Source organism: Ananas comosus, linkage group 14, assembly GCF_001540865.1.
Source record: "Ananas comosus cultivar F153 linkage group 14, ASM154086v1, whole genome shotgun sequence".
Lineage (NCBI taxonomy): Eukaryota > Viridiplantae > Streptophyta > Magnoliopsida > Poales > Bromeliaceae > Ananas > Ananas comosus.
The window spans coordinates 7,852,288-7,873,785 of NC_033634.1; the positions used below are offsets into that span (position 1 = coordinate 7,852,288).

The following is a 21,498-nucleotide window of genomic DNA, read 5'->3' on the forward strand; positions in this document are numbered from 1 at the left end:
TTTAAAGTTTCATATCATTCTGACACCCGGAAGGCGGAAAATAAAATCCGATAGTGATCTGATAATGATTACAGTTCGGTACGACTTTCGATGACCAAACGGGGTCGAAACGGAAAGATAGAAATTTTTTTCGTTAAGTTAAGTAAAACCGAACATGACTGTCAAATTTGAGCTCAAACGGATATTCAGAGGGCTCCGGCGAAAGATATCAGATTTCGAACTGCCTGAAGTGAATAGTGTATGCTACTATTGGGGTGTTGACCATAAGTAGAAGCTTCTAGTGACTTGGCTTCTTCGTCACAGCCGAGCACCACCCCCACAAGCACATGTTCATGGTGGTAGTGAGAGAAATCCTCACTTTCTCTCTCTAAATAACTCTTTCATCTCTCTAGATATTTCGCCCAAATTCGCGGCGTTGGCGGAGAACGAGCTTGCGAACGCGTTGGGAGCGACGTATCGAGCTTTCGTGCGCCCGTTGGAGCGGCGTGCTTCCGTCTCGGCGTTCACATTTTGGTAAACTTTTGGGATTTGNTCAAAGATGTAAAAGTGGAATGTGATGTAATAGCCAGATGTATCTCTCTTTATGCACTTGTATGTATACTTGTGTTACTTGCTCTTGTTGTATTGCACTCTTTGTGCTTCTCTTCTTGTTGGATCGTGTATGTATTGAATTATCCCTGGGCAAATTCTTTGTACATGATCCTGTGTTGAGCCTTGGGCGGACAGGAGAGCTGCTGTCCGTTCGGCGCGCCCGAACCGGACCAAATTGGTAGCGGTCTTGGGGCGGGGCGTGGCAGAAATATTAAGGATCCAAATCCAAAAATAAAGAACAATAAAGCACTTCTAAGTTTCTTTAATGACAAAGATCATGATCACAATCAATAGAGATGTGCATTTGCATCCATCAAGATTAGCCGTATCTCTAGTTTCGGATTCGTGTTTGGCAAATAAACGCTAGAAAAACTATTTCGCACCACACCAGTATGATATGGGCAACACTGGACCGAACATTTCTGCACTATGTTGGTATGGCAGGGGTACATCTTATTCCTTTCAAGACAGCCGCAGCAGTGTCGCACTGCCGCATGTTACATGGCACCGTGAGGGCTTTTTTTTTGCTTCATTTGTTCCTTCTTCTTCTATTCTTTTCCCACTTCTCACAGCAGTCTCTATGTTCTCTTGTTTATGCTCCCTTGTCCAAAAATGAAAAGAGGTTTCCTCTTCTCATGTGAGTCGTGAAGACTCAAAATATATGCATTGGGCAAAGTAGACATCCATATTCTTATTTAGATATAGGAGAAATCTAGTATAGCCTAGGAGAGTTTTACAACACCTACGGGTTCCATGGAAAATTCAAGCTCTTCCTTCGAAAATCATGTTTTTAAGGTTATTTTCAGATTTTCTCTACATTTTTTGAAATTTTGAGAAGAAATATGAAAATTGGAAGCAATTGATGACCAGAACAACTTGATCTGCTCCTCATATAGTACCTCCATTAAGTAAGCATGAAATTTATCATTAAACCTTAAGGAAATAATGACTTCTCCCAATTTTTTCTCTGTTTTCTGTGAACCCCAAAAAAGGTCAAAAATCAAAGTAATTTATCTGTTGATCCATTTCTACTCAGCATATGGTCAGTCTATATATTTCCATGAAGTCGTCTTGTTATCTTTCATGCAAAATCTAAGAAATAATGATTTTTTTTCCCTTAAGTCCTTCCTTATGTTTTATGCAAACCCGAAAATAGAATTTAAAAGCTCAACGTAATTGATGTGCAAATCAGCCAGATCTGCTCAGCAGTCAGCATATGGTCCCTGCAGAAATTTCCATGGAGGGATCATGTTATTGTCTTTGTGAATTTAAGAAATAGTGTGTGGTGTTAGATCCATAACTTCTTTCGCATAAGGGAAATTGTGTTTAAATGAAGAATAAAGTTCGTATCTCTACTGGTAGATTAAAAAAAGAGACTTAAAAATCATGTTTAGCACCAAATAAGCCTTGAAACCAACAACTGAAGATATTACTTGGATGAAGAAAACCAAGAAAAGACTGTCAGAGACTGGCCGTACATGCCAGTCAAAAGCCCTCACACTTGTCAGTCCATCACTGTGCCGACATTCGAGACAACACTATGCCCCTGCCATACCAGGCCAGCTAGGGGCTAGACAACCATCATGCCTCAGCACCACTTCATGCATCGTCATCACAATCCTTAAGTAAAAATAAATCTTTCTTTATTAAGCAATTTAACCTGTCTGTATGATGCAAGGTGATATTCTTTCATCTACACCAGTGAACATCTGTATACTGATGATACCACACAAATGACTGCATTTATTTCCAGCCATTATTTGCAAATTCACCAAACGAAGAATTAACAAATAAAGATGTCGCGGTCCCTAGCTAGGCTAGCTTGGAGATTCTGCTAGGTGGTCACCTCTCATTTTGTTTTAATTGGAGAGATGTTTAGCCCTTGATGTATAGAGACCACTATTTTTGTATTTAGCTTTTATTTATGTGGATTCCTTGATGTATGTACTTGCAGGATTATAGTTGTTTACTTTCCTATTTGTCTTTAGAGAGTAGTTATGTTCATGCTTTAATATCCTGATAGATGTTGTTATATTCCTGTATGATTTCTATCTTATCATTGTAGATGCCTTATATGTTCTTGGCATATGGCAGGTCTGAGCATGCACTGGACAGGCTTCCGCTAGGGCCCGGGCGACGATTAGTACTCCCAGTTACATCACATCACAAATTAGATGCGTCCCTGCTGTGTCCATACATGCTTACTTCTAGAACGATTTTTGACATTGAATCAGATTAAGACCAGATGCAGCTGATAAACCAGCAGTAGTTATAGAAACAATGACAGCATGAACACAAAAGCTTATATTATTAGACAACAACATATTGAGAAGGAATTGGTACTAAACTATGCTACAGGCATCCAGATGCAGCAGATAAACCAACAGTAGTAGAAGAAACATTGACTGGATGGACACGAAAGCTTATATTCTTAGACAACCATATCAACAAGGAATTGATACTAAACTATGCTACAGGTGTAAGTGTGTGTGTTTATGGCGGTTTATTAGGAAATAATTACAAGACGAAGATAAGCATGTCTAAGCAGTCAGTTGCATGATACACTAGGTTGCACTTTTTTCCAACTTTCAGCTACAACTCAAAACTTAGAAGAAAAGAAAAGAAAAGAAAAACATAAGATAAATTGTTTATTATAATAGAAGGAACATGTGAATTCTGTCAATTAGTTACTCTAACGCAATTATAATTTTAGAAGAAGATAAATGAAATAAACAAAGTGCAATAAATTAAAAGAAAGGTCATTATACTTGAGGAAGTCGAACAACTTCTGCTGTAGTTTGTTAAGAGCCTCCTCCTCCATGTTGACATAAGCAAGTAACTCAGGCAGCTTGACTACAAACAGCAAATAAAACATTGTAGAACATCATGACAAAAATAATGTGGAGCCAAAACATCATAATATGATAAGTTAGGCCGAGAAAAAGAACAAACTAATAGCATAATTGATGAGCTATATAGACAATCTTAATTTCATAAACCAAGAACAACTTGTTGGCCTAGTGGCCCTAATCAACCATTAGATTTTGATGATAACAAATAATTGTGACTATTGGACTAATCCTTTATCTTGAGTTTTTATGTTTAGATTCTCCTATCTTTGGAAAGGACTCAAGATGGGCAAAATTCGAGCACTAAACTTCACCGCTTGAAGCTATCCTCGCTGCTTAGGTCAAAAAGACCAATTCTCTCTCTCTGTCTCTATATTTTAATTTGTTTACATTCACTTTAGATTAGAGTTGAGAGTTATTGAGCTAAAATTGAACTATTTTTATCGACTTATAGCACATTTGAACAAAATTTATTCTTGATCAAGCTTGTGCTAAGTTAACATTGCCCAAAACTCTATTTATAAATAAATATCCATGGCACTTCAAAAAATACTCAAAATCTACTCAAAATCAAATTTCTGTCAGATTTCAAGTTTTGGGCTCAGATCCGGGCACCCAAAAGTGGATTCGAATCTGCCTTTCTTTCTAATTGTAAATGTCTGGGTGTCCAGATTGCCACAGTAGCATCCGAAACTGAATCTAGGCGCCCGAAAGATGTTTTGGGCGCTTAAAAAGAATGAAAATTTGATTTTGGACAGGTTGCGTGTTTCGGACGGTGCTGCTCCGAATTCATTATTTCTGCGGTTCTAGGCACCCGAATCAAGTACCGGGCGCACGAACAGTACTTTGTCTATTTTCTATAGAGCATGCGCCGACCCGATAAAGCTTTTGACAGCGCCGCTGTGAGAGCAGCACGCGTGCACCGGAGAAGTGGGTGCCCGAAGTACTTCTAGGCGCCAGAAAGTACTGCCCAAAAAATCGGCGCACGTGGGCTGACAGGTTTCAGAAAATTCAGCACGCATTACTTCTGGGCACCCAAATCCAGCTCTGGGCGCCTGAAAATCCTGTTTCCAGCAAATAGGGTGCGCTATAAATAGAGGGCTTTGTTGATCCATCTATTGATCTTTTGAACTTGTAAATTTTATGTGTTTAATACTCTTAGCACTCTACTCTCTCACTATGTTTGAGTGAAATTTGTAGTGAGATATAATATTGTAAAAGAGAAAAAAAAGTGTAGAAAGTGTAATCTTCTTGAGAGAAGTTCTTGGTGTAACAGCTTGGCGCTTGCCCAGAAAAAGCAGGATTTATCGATTGCCATTTCGATCCTCACATCTTACTAGAATCTAGCTAGGTCATAAATTATTTGGAGCTACATGTTCATGTCCACCACTTGAATAGTTAATGCCTTTCTGAAGTTAACATTTGCTAGGCACTTAAACATTTTTTTGGTCTCCACTAAACCAAAATAAATACGTATGCAAGTCCCCATTCTTTCCCTATATTCTTGTTATGGAAAGTCAAAATTGTATATATTATGTTCCTATTTAGCTAGCATAGTTTAAGACATCTTTCTTTAGAGATCTTTCCTTATTAAATATCTTATTATAGAAATATTTATGTATATATATCTTTGTAATTCATTATTGAATGAACAAGAAGAATTTGTATTCTATTCTCTTTGTATTCTCTTCTTCATGGTATCAGAGCAAAACCCTAATTCTAGGGTATAGCGATCCAGTGCTGTCTTTCTCCCTCACCGGATCTCATCGACGCTACAGTACCGCTACAGTACCACTACAGTGCGCTACAGTATTGGTGCTATTGCTGCAGTCTAAGGTTCGTGCATCTGGTTCCTATTTTTTGATCCTTTGGTGACATACCTAGGGTTGTTTTATTTGCCTCGCATCGAGGTGTAGAGTGCAGCCCTGAGAGCTGCTTTGTGACTTGGTCTCGTTGTCCAAGACGCCATATCTGAAACTGTGTCTGCTAAGAGTGAGCCAAAATCTGTGATTGTCGATGTGATCCCAGTAATGACCAAAATCACAGAACACAAACTCACCGGCTCCAATTATCTGGAATGTAGCAAGACGATTCGTGTTTATCTACGAAGCATTGATAAGGATGATCACCTAACTAGCGATCCACCGGACGATATACAAAGCAAGCTTGGTTGAGGGAAGATGCTCGGTTGTTCTTACAACTCAGGAACTCTATTCAAAGTGAGGTAATTAGTCTAATTAATCATTGTGAGTTTGTGAAAGAATTAATTGATTATTTAGATTTTTTATACTCTGGCAAAGGGAACCTCTCCCGCATATATGATGTTTGTAAGGCATTTTACCGATCTGAGAAGCAGGATAGGTTTCTCACAGCGTATTTTATGGACTTTAAACGTGTTTATGAAGAGCTTAATGTTTTATTACCCTTTAGTCCTGATGTAAAAGTGCAGCAGGTTCAACGCGAGCAAATGGCGGTTATGAGTTTTCTTGCCGGTTTACCCCCAGAATTTGAGACAGCTAAATCTCAAATTCTTTCTAGCTCTGAGATTTCCTCTTTACATGATACTTTCACGCGAGTATTTCGTACGGAGACTCCTCAATTTTCTCAATCTACTAATAGCGCGCTTGTGAGTCGCAATGATAATAGACGGCATAATAGTAGAGGGGGCAATAGAGGGATTATTGCCAATAAAGGTAATCACTGTCATGGAGAGACTACCTCTAATCGAGATTTTGGAGTTGTTTGCTATTACTGTCATGAACCTGGTCATACAAAGAGCACATGTTTGAAACTTCAAAATAAGAACCAACGATCTCAGATGGCCAACATGGCAGCCGGGGAGTATACAACCCCATTCTCAGAGAAAACTGTTTTGGTGTCTGCTTTAGAATTTGCACAGTTCTCCCAATATCAGGCATCCTTAAAGTCCACCAATTCCCCTGTCACTGCACTCGCCGAGTCAGGTAAATCCACATCATGCCTTGTGTCTTCGCATTCCAAATGGGTCATTGATTCTGGTGTTACAGACTATATGACAGGTAACTCTAGTCTTTTATCTGCCTTTCAGTCTCATATAACATCTTCTACTGTTACTTTAGCTGATGGATCTACCTCTTGTGTCATGGGTTCTGGCATTACAAACCCAACGTCATCAATTTCTTTGTCATCTGTTTTATGTTTACCCCAGTTTTCTTTCAATTTACTATCTGTTAGTAAACTCACTCGAGCTTTGAATTGTTGTGTCTCATTTTTTTTCCGATCATTGTTTGTTTCAGGATCTTACGACGACGCAGATTATTGGTAGAGGACATGAGTCTAGAGGTCTCTATATCCTTGACAACAAGGTGTCGAGGTCTCTTGCCTGCTCCAGTAATTTAACTCCTTTTGAAGTCCAGTGTCGGTTGGGACATACTTCATTATCCACCCTAAAGAAATTGTTTCCGCAGTTTCAATCTTTGTCCAGTCTAGAGTGTGAGTCATGTTAGTTTGCTAAGCATTATCGTTTACCTTCTGTGTCTAGAGTCAATAAACGGGCATCGTCCCCTTTTGAGTTAGCTCATTCTGATATTTGGGATACGTGTCCTATTGTTTCCAAATCAGGATTTTAAGTATTTCGTTACCTTTGTGGATGATTATTCTCGTGTTACTTGGTTATATTTAATGAAAAATCGTTCAGAACTATTCTCAATTTTTTGTGCCTTTTGTACTGAAATCAAAACACAATTTAATGTTTCTGTGCGTATATTGCGAAGTGACAATGCCAAAGAATACTTTTCAGAAAATTTTCACAGTTATATGACATAGAATGGCATCCTTCATCAATCCTCATGTGTTGACACTCCATCCCAAAATGGAGCTGCTGAAAGAAGAAACCGGCATCTCCTTGAGGTAGCTCGTACCCTTCTTTTTCAAATCAAAGTTCCTAAACATTTTTGGGCTGATGCAGTTTCCACGGCTTGTTTTCTGATTAATGGCATGCCTTCGTCTGTCTTGGATGATGATATTCCTTATACTGTTTTGTTTCCATCTAATCTTTATTTCCTATTGAACCTTGTCTTTTTGGTAGTACGTGTTTTGTGCGAGATGTTCGTCCACAGCAAGGTTTTAAGTGCCCGTCGGCACGGTCCGTATCCACCGTGCCGTACCGTGCCAACAAGATACCGGCACGATACAGACCTCGTGCCGATGGCACAATTCAAAACCCTCTATTTATTAAATTAGTACGTAATTTCCTCAATATAGCTCAAAAGATGTGATAAAAAGACATAACAAATAGTTAAAATATTTTGTTGCTAAAGAAAATAAATATTTCATACTATTATGTGTCGGCACATAAGAATTTTTTTGACCTGCATGCATCAGCACGGCTCGGCACGCACCGTGTCGTACCGTGCCGGCAAGTTTCCAGCACGACCCCGTGCCACGTGTCACGGACAAAATATTTTCTGCTGATTTCTCCTTGACAGTGGCCCAAATCTGCTAGCGAAACGGGTTGAAAATGGATTGAATCAGGTTGTCAATACCCAAACCCAACCTGCTGTGGGAAACTCAAGGGTTATGAAACTCTCATGAGTTATGGGGTGACTCTTAGGCTTTTGGCTCATTATGAGGATGAGTTAATGTGTCTCATAATGAGAGAGTTAGTGTGTGTCCAGGTTCATTGTAACTAGGAGCTTATAAGTAGTGGGGTTTGGTTAAGGCCAAAACACACAAGAGAGTGTGTGTATGTGAGTTGTAATTCTCATTTTCTAAGTAGTGTAGTACTTAGTTTTTTGAGTGAACTTTTGCCTCTCTCTCTTTGTCATTCCCTTTGCATACTTAGTCGTAGGACGCGAAGGTCTGGACTAGCAATAGGGACGAAGGCTTGTCCATCTTCGAGCAGCAAGGCGGGCGCCGCACGAACTTTGCGAACAGAACCGCTAAGGCCGTGACACACGGCACTTAAATCCTTGGTCCACAGGTAACTAAATTGGATCCAAAGTCTCTTAAGTGCGTCTTTCTTGGGTACTCTCATCTGCAAAAGAGGTATCGATGCTTTTCTCCTACTCTCGATCGATATATTGTGTCTGCCGATGTTACATTTTTTGAATCTACTCCATTCTTCCCTCTCTCATCTACTTATGAAAATGATGGGGAGGAAGATGATCTCCTTGTTTATACTGTCAATTCCTGCTCCATCGGCAACTGTTCGACCCCCTATTGTTCATGTCTATTCTAGGAGATTAGCGACTCCTGACTCAGATCCTCCGCCAGCTTCTTCGTCGGAAGATCCAGTTACTACTATCACCGACCTTGCCTCTGATTCTGATCTTCCGATTGCTCTTCGCAAAGGCAAACGTAAGTGTACCTACCCTATTTCATCGTTCGTTTGTTATGACCGTTTGTCATTCTCTTCTCGTTACTCCATTACCTCTCTAGAGTCGGTTTCTGTTCCTAAATCTGTTGTGGAAGCTTTGTCTCATCCTGGCTGGCGTGCTGTAATGGAAAAGGAAATGATGGCTTTAGACGCCAATGGTACTTGGGAACTGGTACCCTTACCTGCCGATAAGCGAGCTATTGGTTGCAAATGGGTATTCACTGTGAAAATGAATCCAGATGGTTCTGTAGCTCGCCTAAAAGCCCGCCTTATTGCCAAAGGCTATGCTCAGACTTATGGGGTTGATTATTCTGACACTTTCTCTTGTAGCTAAACTTGCTTCTATTCGCTTATTTATTTCGTTGGCGGCCACATCTCATTGGGTTTTACACCAGCTGGACATTAAAAATGCTTTTCTCCACGGTGATCTTCAAGAAGAGGTATATATAGAGCAACCACCTGGTTTTGTTGCTCAGGGGGAGTTGGGTCGAGTGTGTAGACTTCGGAAGTCTTTATATGGCTTGAAGCAAAGTCCTCGAGCTTGGTTTGGCAGATTCAGTGAAGTAGTTCAGGAGTTTGGCATGAAGAAAAGTAAGTGTGATCATTCTGTGTTTTATAGACATTCTGAGACTGGTCTAATTCTATTAGTAGTGTATGTGGATGATATTGTCATCACTGGGAATGACACTGCAGGAATCTCATCTCTCAAGTTGTTTCTTCAAACCCAATTTCAGACAAAGGACTTGGGAGTGTTTAAGTACTTTTTGGGTAATTGTCACATCAACTGTCTTAGAAAATTATTTGGATTTTGAGGACAGAAGTTTTATTAATATAAAATATGAATTGTCTTATTCGTAAAATTTCTTATTTAGCATGATAGTGGAAATATCAAGGATGAAAATTTTGTTACAAGGGAAGAATGTACTACCCCATTTTTTTTTTTATTTGATCGAGGATTCTTTTGCTCAAGTTAAAAAATCTAGGGGTTCATGTGCAATTATGCAACCCTAATTAATAAAAAAGACTCCTAATCTCTCTTTTTCTCCCCAACCGATCGTTCTTTCTTTTTGTCTCATTCAACCTCATCCGTATGTGCCTTTCGCACGTGCGCGATCTCTCTCTCTTTCTTGCACAATCCTCGATCTCGTCTTTCGACACTGCCGCCGCTGCCACTTCATCGGCATCTTTTTGTTCATGGCCAGCATCATTGGATAGTTAAAGGCATCTCGTTTGTAGTCATCTCATTCATCGTCATCAAAAAGGTTCCTTTGATTAATTTGATGCACTATATTTGACGAAACAATACTCAAATTATTTAGAGGTAAGCGACCTAACACCTATTAATTTATTCTTGATAAAACTTGTAGAAATATGTTACGATAACGAAAATCCCTTACTATATGGTTTTTCAAAACAAGGGTTAAGCGTGCTGATATAAATTACAAATCGCTGGAAGAAAAAGATTTCTAAAAAGTTCTAATTTGACTCTTGTGCAGTTTTTAGAAAAATATGTGCTTTAGAAATTGTGCTTATTTGATAAAACTTCAGAATTTAATAATTTGTTTCCTTCATAATTTTTGACTCGGTAAAAAATTTTGAAGTCATGATGTCCCTAGATATATTGCTATAATGATGTTGGCCATATCGGCATGAATCTTGTGTTTGAAGCTAGCTTTGATTTTGTGATGCATCTATGAGTGCTACTTTGTGACGCACCTTCAGGTGCAATTTTATGACACGTCTTCGGCTGCAATTTTGTGATATGCCTTTAGGTGCAATTTTGTGATGCGCTTCCTAGTGCTATTTAGATTCATATTTGGGTGCTTTCTCTTTGTCATCGTGCCTTCAATGTCTCTAATGTGCATTTAGGACCTAAGCCAACAATCGCTAGTTATCAAAGAGTTTCGTTTTAAATTCTAATTTTCAAAATAAGAACACTTAGTTAATTCTATTTTTCTTAGTCTTTGTAAAACATGCTTGTTTAAGACTCAAAATTCTGAAACTTGATTTGTAAAAGTTTGTGAAACTCCAATGTTGTATTGGACACGTATCGGGTGCGTATCGAGCACGTCTCCATATTCGAACTATATTTGACATGCATACGTCATGTAAATTGAAGTATCCATGTTTCATATATGTCTAGATTGGCACACCATACTCGACCTTCATGTCATATTTTCAGAATAAGATAAATCACCTCTTAGGTGAAGTATGCTATCCTACCAAATTATGGATGCCAAGTCTTTTCAATAAGCAAAAATCAAACTCCTAACTTCCAATTACAAAAGAAAATTCTTATACCAAACAAGTTATCATCAGAGAACTTATTCTGATGCCCGATTCTTAATAGGCCCTAGATGTTAGAATAAGTTACTCAATGATAACCTATTGGATATAAGGATTTTCTTGTGTGATTGCAAGCGAAGAGTTTGATTTTTTACTCTGCAAAACTTTGGCATCCATGATTTGATAGAATACCATATTTTATCTATGAGGTAATTTATCTTTTTCCTAGAGATTTGGTACTCCGTTCTAAACATTTGATCATACTTCTCATCCACCAAATACTATAAGGTTTTTGAGGTAATCAAAAGAATATACCAAACAAGATGTTGATGCATGCAAATAGGGCCTACTGAAAATGATATAGCGAATAGGATGTTCATGCATCCAAACAAGGCCAAGTGAATGTTGTTAAGAAATATCCAGTTCTTCACTTTCTCTAACAAAATAACTCATTATCACTAGATGGGATATAAATGAAAATTCAGAGAAACATACAAAGAGAAAGTTTAGAATGTACAAGCTAAGAGCTCAACAATTTGGTTCACTTTGGTCTGCTTTTTGCTTGTCAGTGATTTGATTTTAGTTTAAGCTGCCACCTGACCTATCTCGTGGTGAATGTGCTGCAAAAGAACTGCCCACAAGAGAGGCAAACTCTAATTTAGTTTAAGTGATCTGCATTTTGAGGGAAATTACACTTCCTTTGATGATCCGTGAAGTTACTTGACACGTTTCCTATATTATTTCCTTAACAACACTGTCTAATTTGAGGAATAGACAGTTTTAATTGCACAAGAGTATTACAATTTACAAATCATGGGTAAGCGGAATAGAGAAGAGTAAAGAATTAAATTCTAGGCAAACAAGAGAAGCTAGACAGAAATATGCATACCGAAAAGACGTAATAGATGTTCAGCACCGTATACAGTTGAAGGTGAGGCATTATCTCGAACTGCTTCGCGGTATTGTTGCCGCTCCTTTTTATAGAGAAGCATCACAGGCAATGCCTTGTCAAAATAGCATCTTAGACCTTTAAGAATTTCCGCGACAGATTCAGCAATCCTTCACTCACAGAAAACACAAATGTGCTATATCACCAATGAAGCTCATTAGATCCGAACACACTAAACAGGCTAGCAAACCTAAAACATAAAAAATGTTATAATGCTCATAAAAAATGTTATAATGCTCACAATAGATTCACCAGCTCTAACCTACAAATCCAACTCACCTTTTTCCAGTTGGTTTGGTAAATTTTTGGAACATATCTAACACTGTTTTAGTCCTCGACTTTTAAAGTTTTATTCGCATTGATAAATCCTCAACTACATGTCCTTCGACCAAATAAATTTTAAAATTTGTGAAGCTAGTCTTAGAAGCTTTTCTATCCCTTGCATTACTAGTAGATTCATAGCCTCTAAATTTTTGGGTAATCACATTCCTAATTGTTCTTCTAGTTGCTCACTGAGCACCCAGTCACAATATGACAACCTATCAAGAGATAACACTAATATACAGTATAAACTTCACTGAACCAAGCAAGCAAGCACAACAGCATGGCAACATATTGCTGATCTCTAACGAACAAGGCCAATGAGCTTCCTACCTCCAATCACAAAAGGCATGATAAACAAGAGAACAAGGCCAATCAGCTTCCTACCTTCGGATCATCCCTGCTCCAGCCCTAGCCCGAGCTCGAATTCCATTGGCAGTGCCTTCCTATTCCAGCCATCCGGGTGGCCGCTAATCTTCTGAAAGGTGAGCACGGGTATTCTGGGGTGTCATAGACCTCTGTTGCTCACCTTAATTGGGTTCTACAAGGCTCTGATTGTCTAATTCGGAGATGTCTCTACCGATGACTTCTGGAACTAGGGTTCAAGTAGAGCCCCGGTGCGCTCCTCGGCCTCTATTCGTGCTCCAAACAGCGAGCATGGGCTTCGGCCCGTCGAGAACTATCAGAGGGCATTGCTGGTTGGTCTTGGAACCTTGCGGTGTTCGGTAAAGCATCATCTTTATTGTTTTTATATTCATAGTTGTTGTTATTGGATAGTGTAGGGGCTTTTATGAAAATTGGACAATTCGGATTGCCTCGGGCAGTATGAGATCGCTATTTGTGATCCCTGGGTGTCCAAGGTCCCATGGCCTTCGCGAAGTCCAATTCTAGTCTCGTTGCATTTTTCGGCAAAATCGCTGGCGGAACATGACGGTTGATGTGGGGTACACTTTTTATTGATGTGTATGCCCTAGGTTTGTCGACGAGCCTTGTCATCTGGCTGCTCTCGTTGCCTCAGGTATTCCAAGACAACAAGTGAGCGGCGGAGGGTTTCGATGCCGAAAACAGCATTTCCAGAGACCCGAAACGGCATTTTGTATGTTATTGTATTTATATCTCACTTCAGCATATGTTTGTTATCCGAACACCTAAATTGGTGTGTTTTGGGACAACAGGTGACTTAAGGTGTACATCAGTACATTCCAAGGTATTTTAATGGGTACGGGAGTGTTCCGAGAGACTTTCCGAAAATTCTGGTGGTTCCAAAGTTGTGTTTGGTATTTTGAGCCAACTAGGTTGGACCTTAACTGGGTGAGTCTTTCGTAGGTCCGGTCGACATCCAGCACGCCTTGGGTGTTAGGTGTTGTGGCAGTTTCAGATGTGTGCTTCGATCCGAAGTCGGTGCAGTGATGTTAGCTCGGTGATGTTCTTCCCTCACTGCATTTCATTGTTTTCACACATTATTTGGTAAGCACTACACCACTAGACTTCCATTTATGTTGCACTACTTCTGCTCTCTCATGATTTAGTAGTAGAATGGTGCCTAACAATATTTTTCGCATGACCTCTATCTGTGGGACCTGATTGATCCGTGACTATTGAGTTTGGTGATACATAGAGGATATGATTTTGGACAGATATCTATTGTTGGCTTATTCTCGGCTATTCGCCGCCTCGTTGACTATTGAACATTTTGTATCTATTGTCACAGCTCATGTAGTAGCATGCCACATATACCAGCAGTTTGGCCATCACAACGGTGTTCTTTTCCAAGAAAGTGGTCGTTTATCCGACCTTGAACCCTTTGTAAGGTACTAGTTAGGGTTATGTGCCGGTAGGTGAGCATATTGTGGCATTGCCTGAGGTCTTTAGACCAATGTGGTGAGGTGTACGAGTATCTGTCTTTCATTACGGTTAATGCATATATACAATGTTGTTGCTTTACAGTAGCGGTAGGTGCTTACTATTGTTTATATTTATTGTTCTTCACTTGCTATTGTGCTTGTATATCTATCTCTCATTTTTAGTTATATTCTACTTGGCAATGTGTACACTCGCCCCCGTCGGCTTGCGATACCTATTGGAAGACCCCTTGTAGGTTTATCACTTCCCTCCATTTTGGTGGATCTTGGTGGTGAGACTCGGGACGATGCATGAGGCACGGTAGCTAATGAGCCTAGAGGTCCAGATCATATGTCACTAGATTCGATTACTCTAATCCTTACCCTATTCTCTTATTTGATAATAAGTTAGACTGTCGTGGTTCAGTTATCTGATTTTCTGAATGATTTAGTTATGATTGTTTATATTATCTATCATACGTTGACCAGTGAGTATAGCTTGCCTTTGACGGCTTACAACACCTACTAGAAAAAATGTATACATTCACTGAACCAAGCAAGCAAGCACAACAGCATGGCACCATATTTCTAGATCTCTAACGAACAAGGCCAATGAGCTTCCTACCTCCAATCGTAAAAGGTATGATAAACAAGAGAACAAGGCCAACGAGCTTCCTACCTCCAGATCATCCCTGCTCCAACCCTAGCCCGAGCTTAAGTTCCATTGGCAGTGTCTTTGTAAAGAAGTGAATTCTCGAAATCCGAGGATTAGGCATCGTTTAGAACCGACTAGTTGTCGAGTTGGTAGACTTCGGAAAGTCCGAAGGTGATTAAATGCATGAAGTGCATTAAGAAAAGGTCCGCGAGAACAGCAGTGCAAATCTGCACTGGAGCATAATTGCTCTCGGGGACCGGTCCCTGGCAGGGAGGGACCGGTCCCATCAGGCTGGGCTGGCGGGGATCCTTGATGCAACCGGTCTCTGGCGGAGAGGAACCGGTCCCCGAACATTACTCCAGCGAGAATAGCCGAAATTTGGCTAAGTCCCGAAAATCCAACTCTCGGGAACCGGCCTCTTAGACAATGACCGGTCTCCCGGGGACTGGTCTCTCAAGCAGGAACCGGTTCCCGAACGCAAAATCCCCTCTGCCCGAGATGGAAGGCTCTCGGGGACCGGTCTCTCCGACCTGGGACCAGTCCCTCACTGCGAAAATGCCCAGTGAGGGCTGCTGCAGAGGATGGAAAGTTGAGTGAGCTATCTGCAAAATGGCCTATATGAGAGGTGGGGGACCCCTCTCTTCCTCTCATTTGCTCTCTCTCCCTCTCACACTCTTTCTCTCTCTCTCTCTAGAACGAAAGGAAAAGAAAAAGAGAAGGAGAAGAAGAGAAAGAAGGAAAAGAAGAAGAAAAGGAAGGAGAAGACCAAGAAGAAGAGAAGATCATCTTCTTCCCTTTCTCCTTCAAGCTAGAGCAAGCTTGGAGCTTTGTATAGAAGTAAGCTTCAAAACCATCCATGGTGGATTTCTTGAGATTGGGTTTTATTGCTTAGAAATGGTTCGAATGGAACCTAGAGGAGATAAATAGATGGTTCGAGCTCGTAATTGAAGCTCGCACCATGGATTTCCCCATCGTTGCCAACCTAGGGCACGGATTCGGGATTTTTGGAAATCTAGGGTTTTGATCTATTTTAATAGGTTGTAAACCTAATTGCTAGGTCTCGGAACGCGTCGGCGAAGACGGTTCGTCGATACAACGAGCGGGTGCGAAGATATCGCCGAATAAAGCGCTTAAGGGTTCGGATCGACCCGAGAAGTCGAGGCGTCGACCAAGGACTACGAAATCAAGTTTTCTACCGTCACGGCATCACCAAGAGGTGGGTGGTGACCATCCCAAAGCAATCGGGCTCCCTCTTATGCCTTAGTATTTTAAGACCTTGCATCTTGTGTTCACATGCATTATAGGATGATGATGCATTGCCTTTCCTTATGCTTTCCTAGCTGATATCATATTATGCATTAGTTGCTGGATATAGGGGATTGATGAGGATTGGGTCGAGACTTGTAATCCTATAGTTCAGAGATGAAACAAAAGAACGAGTGGCATCTAGTTGTAATAAACAAAGAACAAGTGGCATATGTGTGAGTCGTAGCATATATGAAACCCATTGACTATGGTGATAGTAGCCCTAGAGGATAGAGTGCCCTTGAGGTGGGAGAATTAGATCATACTCATTGTCTGTTCCCAACTTGTGATGTTCGCTCCACACAAGTAGTGCGCTCCGGAGTCGGTCACGAGGGATGGCCTATTTGGGGTCCCGTGGGATAGGAATGGCCTATTTGGGGTCCCGAGGGATGGCCTATGTGGGGTCCCGCAGACGGTCTCGGATTCGTAGTTATCGAGACGGCTATGTGAGTAGTGGGCGAATCCTTGAATGAGCCACGAGATTAATGAACAAGTAAATAGCCTTACTTCTTGGACATATGAAGAGCTAGTTGATTATCCATTTCATTGTGCATGCATTCTTCATATACATGATTCGGGCACAATAGTGTAGCTTTAATATTCTGTTATTACAGCCTTGTATACCTATCTATCTGTTTATCTACTTGTGCCCACTTGGAGCTAGTGGGGAGACCGGCGGAGTCGGCAGCTGAACCCACTGGGAACTATGAAAGATAGTTCTCACCCCACTCTTTTCAGGTTCGAGCTCGGGTGTCCCCGGCGAGCGCGAGGATCGTGGTAAAGGCTTAGCGCCCTAGTTGCATTAGCTATCTACCCATTTTATATTAGCTCTACCATGTACTTATGTTTGAGAGTAGATGTTGTATAGGGTGAGGTTCGAGAATGCTTGTACATATGTTTTGGAAGAATGTAAAAGATAGAATTAAATGTATTAAGTTGAATGAATGTAATAGATAGAACTTTCTCTCTTTATTTACTTGTATGTCTCATACTTGTATCTTGCTCTTGTTTGTTGGCACTGGTGGTGCTCCTTGTGATCGTGTATCTATGAATTGATCTCCTGGGTAAATTCTTATACATGGTCAGTTGGCTTAGCCTTGGGTGGACAGGGGAGGTCCTGTCCTTTCGGCGTCTGTTTGACGCGCCCGGACCGGACCAAATTGGTAGCAGTCTCGGGGCATGACAAATAAAAGTGGTATCAGAGCATTAAGAGCAAGTAAAGAGAGAGTCTATGATGACCTAGGAGACCCTAGGTTGGTAAACCCTAAGATTGTAGGGGCGTGAGTGAACGTGAACTCATGGCGGTGGCGGAGGCTAATCGATTGTGTCGGAGTTGATGTTATGTCTCTAGCTGTGAATAGAGACGGATTCAAGTGACGCTAGTTTCTTGGCTCGTAGTGGTTGTGTCGGCGGCCGACGACACGACGCTAAGAGTCCAGCACTAGAGCACTTGTATGCTTCCGCCCGATTTTATTGTCGAGTCATTTAATTTCGCAAACGTTAAGAGATTGTCAGATTAAGATAACTAACCGAGTTGCTGCTTTTCAGGAGCAAATGTCCCCAAGACGGTACGTACGTAGGTCTGTTCCGGTACCGCCTTCCGCAGTGCCCGAGCAGCCAAGATCGGAGGAAGTGCTGGAACTGCGTGAGCAGGTCGCTGCGATGTTGGGCGCGATGCAGCGCCAGGAGGCTCGGTTCGAGCAGCTCCACCCGCACCTTCGGCGCGCGCGCCGGTAGCGGCTAAGGGTGAGAGCATAGCGGCGGTTCCGGTGGCTGCCTGTCCCCCGCAGGCAAGTGCACCTCTGACAGCTTCGGGTTCAGCGACACCTGATACGACGGCCGAGGAAGTGGAGCGGAAGCGTGCGCTGACGGCCCTAATGAAATTCCTGAAGTTTAAGCCACCAACCTTTGAAGGGGGAAAGGTGGAGCCGTCGGTGGTGGAGTCTTGGATTGACTCTATTGAGACCCTCTTCGAGGACCTATATGCCTCGGAGAAGGACAAGGTACCCCTCGCCACCCATTGCCTCGAGAAGGCGGCGAAGGTGTGGTGGAAGCGGTTTAAGCGGAATCGACCCTCTGGCCTTCCACCAATGCTCTGGGAGGAGTTTAAGAAGGAAATGTTTGGAAACTACTTCCCTGACACCGAGAAGGGGAAGTTGAAGAAGAGGTTTCGCAAATTGAGACAGGGAGATCGTTCGGTGGCAGACTACGAGCAGGAGTTCTCCCATATTATAGACTGTGTCCCAGACGTGGTTAAAGATGACGGGGACAGGGCCGAATGGTTCTTGCGGGGACTTCGGCCGTGGATATATCGGGTGGCGCAGTTGTTCAAGCTCACGACTTTCGCCGAAGTTTTTGACAGGGCACTGTGGGCGGAGCATGGAGATGCCCACGTGCGGGAGGAGCGTGAGCTGCTGGCAGGACCCCAAAACAAGGGGAGGAAGCAATCGGGCGGCGGTTCGGGAGGGGGACAATCTAGTTCCAGGAAACCCCTTAAGTATCCGCGGTCGCAGTCGTGGGGCCGTAGGCCGCAGCAATGTGTTATCTGTGGAGGCCAGGTTCATCGAGCACCACAGTGTAAGCAACGTCAAGGTAAATGCTACGACTGCGGACAGGAAGGGCACATAAGCTGCGACTGTCCAACAAGGGCCTCGTTTACTCCGTCAGCTGCGTCGACTCCAACACCCCAGCCTCATCATGGAGAGGCTCCATATATTCTTGTATGAGGGGGCGGGTATTCGCCACTCAGGCCCAAGCCGAGGAGTCTACCCAAGCCGAGGAGCCTAACGTCGTGGCAGGTATGGTTCTAATTAACGGAGTTCGCTCCAGGGCTATGTTCGATACAAGTGCCACGCATTCGTTCATTAGTAGAGCATTTGCACGCATGCATGACATACATATAGAAGCAAGTGGCAAGTGGCGAGTTGAAGGCCCCGAGTCGTCATTCAACACCTACACAGAATGCCCGTCGTGCCCAGTACAAGTAGGCGACTGGATAATGCCCACCCGGATGTTGGAACTCAGTAAACTGGAGGCATATGACGTCATTTTGGGCATGGACTGGCTCTCGAAGTATTACGCCACGATCGATTGTAAGAATAGATTGATCACCTTTCGGGAGCCAGGACAGAAGGAGTTCGTCTATCGAGCTTGTCGAAGCTCTTGCTTCGTCGCGACGGTATCAGCGACGAGAGCTAGGAAGATGGTCAACGGCGGCTGCGTAGCATTTTTGGCGACCGTCGTGGAAGTGGACCGAGTGGCTCCGAACTTAGAAGATCTATCGGTGGTGCGGGAATTCCCGGATGTATTTCCCGCGGAGTTACCGGGGATGCCGCCGGATCGGGAGATTAAGTTCGTTATAGACTTGGTCCCCGGGACGGCGCCGATCTCAAAGGCCCCATACCGCATGGCGCCGACAGAGTTAAGGGAACTGAGGGATCAGTTGCAAGATCTCCTCGACAAGGGGTTTATCAGGCCGAGTGTGTCGCCGTGGGGAGCCCCGGTGTTGTTCGTGCGCAAGAAGGATAGCTCGTTTCGACTCTGCGTGGATTATCGGGAGTTGAATAGGGTCACGATAAAGAACAAGTACCCGTTGCCCCGAATCGACGACTTATTTGATCAGTTACAGGGGTCACGAGTGTACTCGAAGATAGACCTACAATCCGGCTATCATCAGTTAAAGATTAAGTCGGAGGATGTTCAGAAGACCGCGTTTCGCACGCGGTATGGACACTACGAATACACGGTTATGCCTTTCGGGCTCACTAATGCCCCGGCAGCATTCATGGATCTAATGAACCGTGTGTTCAAAGCATGCTTGGACCGATTTGTCGTGGTCTTCATAGACGACATCTTGGTCTATTCGCGGAGTGACGAGGAGCACGCGGAGCATTTGCTGATAGTACTTCAAATCCTTCGGGAAGAGAAGCTGTTCGCAAAGTTAAAGAAATGTGACTTCTAGCTTCGAGAGGTTGCCTTTCTGGGGCATGTGATTTTCGGGGCATGTGATTTTCGAGGGCGGTGTTTCGGTTGACCCGAGGAAAGTCGAAGCAGTTCAGAATTGGCCGCGTCCAACGAACGTCACGGAGGTCCGAAGCTTCATAGGCTTAGCGGGCTACTATCGACGGTTTGTGGAGGGTTTTTCGAAGATTGTGACTCCGCTTACCAGTCTGACGCAGAAGGGCGTCAAGTTTATTTGAAGCGACGAATGTGACCAAAACTTCAACGAGTTGAAGAAAAGGTTAACGTCGGCTCCGATACTCGCCTTACCGGTGCAGGGCGAGGACTTTGTGGTCTATAATGATGCATCCCATCTGGATTTGGGGTGTGTCCTGATGCAAGGCGGGAGAGTGATAGCCTATGCATCCCGTAAATTAAAAGACCACGAGAAGAATTACCCCATTCATGACTTGGAGTTGGCGGCGGTGATCTTTGCGTTGAAGCTGTGAAGGCACTACCTATACGGTGCGCACTGCGAGATCTACACCGACCACAAAAGTCTGAAATATTTATTTACCCAGAAGGAGTTAAACATGCGGCAGAGGCGGTGGTTAGAGTTACTGAAGGACTACGATGTCAATATTCTCTACCACCCCGGCAAAGGAAATGTGGTCGCGGATGCGCTTAGTAGAAAGTCGGCGAAGAACCTCGCTTTTGATGTTACCCAGCAAACACCCCTATGGCTGGATATGGAGCGACTGGACCTTGAAGTGGTCGCTCCCGAGGTTCCGACTCAGTTGATGGCTCCGTTGTTCAACCGACCTTATTGGAGAGGATCAAGAATTTGCAACCTGCAGACCCGAGTCTCCAAAAGGTGCGGCGCAACATCGAGGAAGGTCGAGGCGGCGACTTCAGTGTGGACGCCGGTGGCCTGCTTCGGTTCCAAAACTGTTGGTGTGCCCGTGAATGAAAAGCTTCGCAAGTTAATCTTGCAAGAAGCCCACCGGTCTCCATACGCTGATCACCCGTGCGGCACCAAGATGTATCATGAGTTGAGAGCACTCTATTGGTGGCCGGGGATGAAAGTTGATATTGGGCGCTTCGTGGCGAAATGTTTGACTTGTCAGCAAGTGAAAGCAGAGCGCCGGTTTCCAACGGAAAAGCTTCAAAGCCTACCAATCCCCGTCTGGAAATGGGAGGATATCCATGGATTTCGTCGTCGGATTGCCTCGCTCGACAAAGGGCCACGACGCAATATGGGTGATTGTGGACCGCTTGACGAAGTCAGCACACTTTTTACCGATCCACACCACCTGGGCGGGAGATAAGTTGGCGCAGGTATACCTTGATAAGGTAGTGAGGCTACACGGGGTAGCGAAGTCGATTGTGTCGGATAGGGACCCCAA

The 21,498-nt window shown here is 43.0% G+C and overlaps 1 protein-coding gene across 2 annotated transcripts in view; it reads right to left on the minus strand.

The window, feature by feature from the left end:
• LOC109720431 (protein MRG1) overlaps positions 1-21,498 on the minus strand; it is a 106,341-nt gene that overhangs the window by 10,422 nt on the left and 74,421 nt on the right. For both annotated transcript variants that reach the window (XM_020247540.1, XM_020247539.1), the window contains exons 9-10: positions 11,972-12,141; positions 3,360-3,444 (exon numbers count right to left, since the gene is read on the minus strand). In XM_020247540.1, coding sequence (XP_020103129.1) covers positions 3,360-3,444; positions 11,972-12,141 — 255 coding nt within the window. The remainder of the gene's footprint in view (positions 1-3,359; positions 3,445-11,971; positions 12,142-21,498) is intronic.